General features: G+C 49.6%; 2 protein-coding genes across 2 annotated transcripts; both read right to left on the reverse strand.

Annotated features, from left to right (window-relative positions):
- Positions 1-24: 24 nt before the first annotated feature.
- Positions 25-3,100, reverse strand: LOC311010276 (zinc finger FYVE domain-containing protein 9-like; the record flags this gene model as incomplete). The annotated part of the gene is made up of 5 exons (XM_084040810.1): positions 3,004-3,100; positions 738-1,516; positions 532-631; positions 249-442; positions 25-160 (listed from the first exon to the last, which is right to left on the reverse strand). Coding segments are annotated over exons 1-5 (1,273 nt in total), but the record flags the coding sequence as incomplete, so codon positions are not given.
- A 360-nt stretch (positions 3,101-3,460) lies between these two features.
- Positions 3,461-4,994, reverse strand: LOC311010277 (transcription factor BTF3 homolog 4). Its single transcript, XM_084040811.1, has 3 exons — positions 4,769-4,994; positions 3,947-4,006; positions 3,461-3,832 (listed from the first exon to the last, which is right to left on the reverse strand). The coding sequence occupies exons 1-3, from the start codon at positions 4,962-4,964 to the stop codon at positions 3,786-3,788; spliced, it is 303 nt and encodes a 100-aa protein (XP_083896937.1). The 5' UTR covers positions 4,965-4,994; the 3' UTR covers positions 3,461-3,785.
- Between the last annotated feature and the right edge of the window lie 6 nt (positions 4,995-5,000).

Raw genomic sequence — 5,000 nt, forward strand, 5'->3', positions numbered from 1 at the left:
ACTTGGAAATACTAACGCCTTCACCTTCCAATGAGATGAGAGTCTTACCTCCTTTGACTCCGGTGGAGGTGAGGATGGGGGGAAGGCCTTCCAGGGGGATGAGGTTGGCAGAGCTGCTCACTAAAGCTGTGGTGCCCCAGCCGTAAGGACCGCAGGCCTCCTGGAGGAGGAAGAAGGCAGACGAGTGAGCCCGCTTTCCCTGGACCAACTTGACTAATAATAGCCAAACATACGATCAGCGATCTTACGTTGATATTCGTGCCATGTGGCCGCAAGGCTCTCCTGATCTGCGGCGAGCCCACGGGACTCCTAACGGCCCCGCCCAGCGCTCGTCTCATCAGCGGTGAGAACCCTCTGACCGGCGTGGTCGGAGCCGACTCTGACTTATTGGGGAGGATGTCATCTGCAAACCACACCCTCCTTTTGCCCCTCGGAGGTGTCCCTGAGGAGACAAGGATGCAAGGATTACTTATGCAAAGAGTCATCTTTGAAATGGAACAAAAACACACACAAAAAAAAACCTGTGCTCACTTTTGAGGAGGGTTGAATGACAGGAAACACAAACGCGTCCCTCCTTGCCATCCAGATGTGTGAGTCTGGACTTCAGGTTGGAGCAAAGTGAACAAAAGACCTGACGACACACACATGCAAACGCCACATAAGGACAGGTGCACATTTCATACATCGCCTGTCACTTGAGAGCTACTTAAATGTGTTTTAAAAACTCTTTCCCACACCTTCCCGCAAGCACGGCAGTGATGCCTCCTCTTGGTAAACGTGAACTTGACCCCACACTTCATGCAGACCTGTGCCTGAGCATCAGGGACCCACACCGGAGCTATCTCGCCCAGGACAGTGCCTCGATCCTTGGACAGAATACCAACAGGGCTCAGATAGGACTCGTTGTCGGGATCTAGGGGGGCTGCACAGTCCCCCATCGCTCCCTCGGCCTTGCCGCTGTCCGTCTCATCTCCACCATGAGGTCCGACCGTGTGAAACTGGGATGCCCTTCCATGTGTCTCGTCATGTGAGAGAGTCGAGGCTGCTGCTGCTGCTGCTGCCTCCAAGCTGCAGGACTGCTCCTCCAGCTCCTTCTCCTCAACCACCGAGTCCTCCTTTGATGGGAGGGCCTGGGGCTTCTTCTTCTCCTCTGCCACCTCCTCCTCCTCTTCCTCCTCCTCCTCAGGCCACGCCGCCTCGGCAGGGCTCAGCACCAGGGGGCTGGAGGACTCCTGGAAACAACTCTCGCCCCATGTGGAGATGGCGGTCACAGTGCAGCTGCCTTCCTCCAGCTGGGAGGGAGAAGCTTTGGCAGGAAGTTCAGATGGTTTCTGCTCACATGGCCCAAAGCTGCTTCTGACCGGCGGTTCTGAGGAGGTTTTGGACAGAGGTTCTGGTCCGATTTGGCCGCATCCCAACCCGGGTTTGGACACATCACCATCTTTGAGCACCAGCAGGCAGGGTCTGTTGAGCCAGTGGTGCTTGGTGTCCTGGAGTGATGGATTGTCTCCTTCATCTGTTTCAAGGAGAGAGAGAGCACCATTATATCATTAACACTCAATGTCTCTCGCTCTATCACACACACTTGCACACGCTACGTTTGCATGCTCATTAATGACAGCTTGGGTGTAAAATGTTCACATGTGCTATGTGGCCATTTAACAGCAGGATTATACATGTTTCATCACGCCGAACAGCTTTCAGTCATCTCATCTCCATCGCCCTTGAGGGTGTGTTTGACCTGATCCCAGAACAGACCACATGATTAAAAAAAGAAGTAAATATTTCTATAAAACCAATCATACTAGAAGAACTGGTTGGTGATCAATGCTGCTGGTTCCCCAGAAAAGAGGTTCTGTGTTTGATTGGCTAGTTATAGCATCTCTATTGAAGATTTGCAGATTTATTTGTTTTAAGTTGCTTGCAGATGTTCACGTTAGAACCTTGACTGGTTCTGTGTTTTGGCGGCAGAGCCAAGACAGACACACAGATGTTCATGGTGATAAACACAGTTTGGATCCGAGTTTCCCCACTGATCACCTGCACAGAATGTGTCATAACTGCGTATCTGCGAATGAGTCACTTGATTCTGAATGACTCCATTCATGATCTCAGCATGAGAATCTACATAAATGCAAATGAGTGCAGCCAATAACCGTTCCGGCACCTTTGCTCTCAGATAATTACGTAATAGCCATCGCTGTTAATTAGCAGCACCCAGAGGGGAGTTAATGTGTCCGAGCCGGTGTTTTTCATTTAGCTCATAGCTGCCTGTGATTTATGAGGAGTTATGACTCAGGACCCGGTCTGAGGACTTAAATCAGAGCCGAGGATACTGCACCCAGGGTTTTAGGCTCCTGGATGCTCCACTTTATATTTGATGGAGGATCTAGTCTCATTCCCCAGGTTAAACTGCATTGCAGCAGCGCCACTAAAAGCATAACACGGGGAAGGCGGGCCGTGTGGTTCCCTCTGCGGGATATAGGGTGAAGATTTCCCCGAGACGCGGCGGCGGTTCACCGATCCGGCTGACTGGACCGGAGCGCTTCCCGGGACAGTGACGCATTCAAACACACAACACACACACACACACACACACACACACACACACACACACACACACACACACACACACACACACACACACACACGTGCAAATGTTTAAATCCGCTCGCAGGCTACCGAGGCCGGCGGCAATGCGACACTCAACCCGCAGCAGCAGCAGCCCGGTACATCAGGCAGGACACTGGACCGAGCCTGCGTTCACACGGGGATGTGCGCAAAACACACACACACACACACACACACACGAGCGCGCGCGCAGATGATGCGGACTATGCGCGCGGCCAAACGCTGCATCAGCGATTTTGTGTGACAAACACAGACGCGCTGTATCATCACCATCATCACCACCATCATCATCATCATCACCCTGTAGCGCACAGGCGATGAATGGGGGAAGCAGCGCATCCCCACCCCGCTGCGACCGGCGCAGATCCTTACCCTCGGTTATCGCTCCCAAAAGGCTCTCGTTCTCGTCATCCCGCGCGGAGAAGAACTTCAGCATGTTTTTATATATATCCGGTTACATGTGAGAGCCGAGAGAACACGGGAGTGGAGCGGCAGTGGCTCTCTCACAAGCGGAGGATGGGATGATGTTCGCCTCTCCGTTTCCCCCTCCTCCCCCGTGTCTCTCTGCGGCTCTTTGAAGAAACTCAAGAGGTGTGCAGAAACGTCCCTCCCCAGTTTGCTGTCTCCAGCCCGCAGGACAAGACAGCAGAGATATGTGATGCCAGATACGAGGAGGAGGAGGAGGAGGGGGGGGATGGCTGCAAACACAACCTGTCACACTATAATATTGCATTGGTGGATCACTTCCTTGCAAAAGTGCATAAGAAAGAATCTTCAGTTTGGATGAGAAACCATGGATATTCACATCGTCAATGACCACAGCACCATCTCCAAAATGTTAAACACCTTTTATTTTGTTTCATAAACAAAAAGTCTTGCTTTAATGGCCACTGTAATCCTGATCATGACTCACAGTAGTGAAGGGATTTGACAGTTTACGTGGTATTTTTCTTTCTTTTGTTGGGGTTTTTTTTTTGTAAGTGCACAAGCCAGTCTGACTAGGACATCCGTGGGCCATCGTAAAATAGAAAAGTCTCTGGTTTGTCGGGGATAGTGTCTGATATGTCTGGTTGACGAGACTTAAAAAAAAAACAACAACACCGGAGGAGGTTTCTCGCTTCATTGCAGTCCAGCCCGTGTGATCTTCACGTGCGTCAGTTCGCTTCGTTCTTTGACGCTTCATCAAAGTTCTCCACCAGATCTGCAGGACATCAACATTGTGAATTATTATTATTATTATTATAATAAGGTTTGCAGGAGACCATATACTCTCCAAAAGTGGATTTTAGTTTAAATATGTGATGGCGACACGTACCTGGAACATCGTCGTCCTCTTCCTCAATGTCCTCTGCCTTCGGAGCCTTGCTGTCGAGAGCTGAGATGAAACGCACAAATAAAAAAACATTATAGCATAATGATTATAAATCCACCACTGAAAATAATCCCAGACAAATACACTACTTACTCCTGTTTGAATAAAATGTGCAAAAAAATTACTGTTTAAGGACATTATTTGTCCCTTTTTAAAAATATGTACTTTATGTCTCGAGAAGGAACTAGATTGATTAAAAAACACACTTTAAAAATGAAAAAGGAAGAAACTTTAGGGAGAGCAAAAAATCCCTGAGCCAGCAGGCACCTTAATTATTAATGGTTGGTCAATGGGTCTTCTATCTTCCTCTTGAGGAAAAAGTTGATCTTGACTTTAGTCCAAAATATTCATCAACCTAAACCATAAAGGAAGTGTTGCAAGAATTGTAATCCAAATGTGGTGTCAGCTACTTCTTCCTCTTCCCCTACAGGATATGACTAATGTGCCCTAAACCCCACTTTTCTTTCACACTGATTGGGAAAGGTCAGGGACTAAGAGGTCAGGGACTGAGAGGTCAGGGACTAAGAGGTTAGGGACTAAGAGGTCAGGGACTAAGAGGTCAGAGACTAAGAGGTCAGGGACCTAAGAGGTTAGGGAGTAAGAGGTCAGAGACTGAGAGGTCAGGGACTAAGAGGTTAGGGACTAAGAGGTCAGAGACTAAGAGGTCAGGGACTGAGAGGTCAGAGACTGAGAGGTCAGGAACTAAGAGGTCAGGGACTAAGAGATCAGGGACTAAGAGGTCAGGGACTGAGAGGTCACACCCACCTTGCCGAGGGAACTGTTCTGCCAGTTTGCGCAGGCTGCTGAGGCTGTCGGCTCCCAGCTGACTGAGGATGCCGGGCAGCATCTCTGTCAGCTGCTTGGTCTCGGCGTGACCCGTGATGGCGAAGGTGTTGGCGGACAGGGAGGCCTGAACTTTGGGGTTGTTGAAGTGGATCACACTCCCATCATCCTTGATCATGTTCACCTCAGAAGACAAGAACACTCATTTTTTATT

This window comes from Eutrigla gurnardus (genome assembly GCF_963514095.1).
Source record: "Eutrigla gurnardus genome assembly, contig: SCAFFOLD_273, whole genome shotgun sequence".
Classification (NCBI taxonomy): Eukaryota; Metazoa; Chordata; class Actinopteri; order Perciformes; family Triglidae; genus Eutrigla; species Eutrigla gurnardus.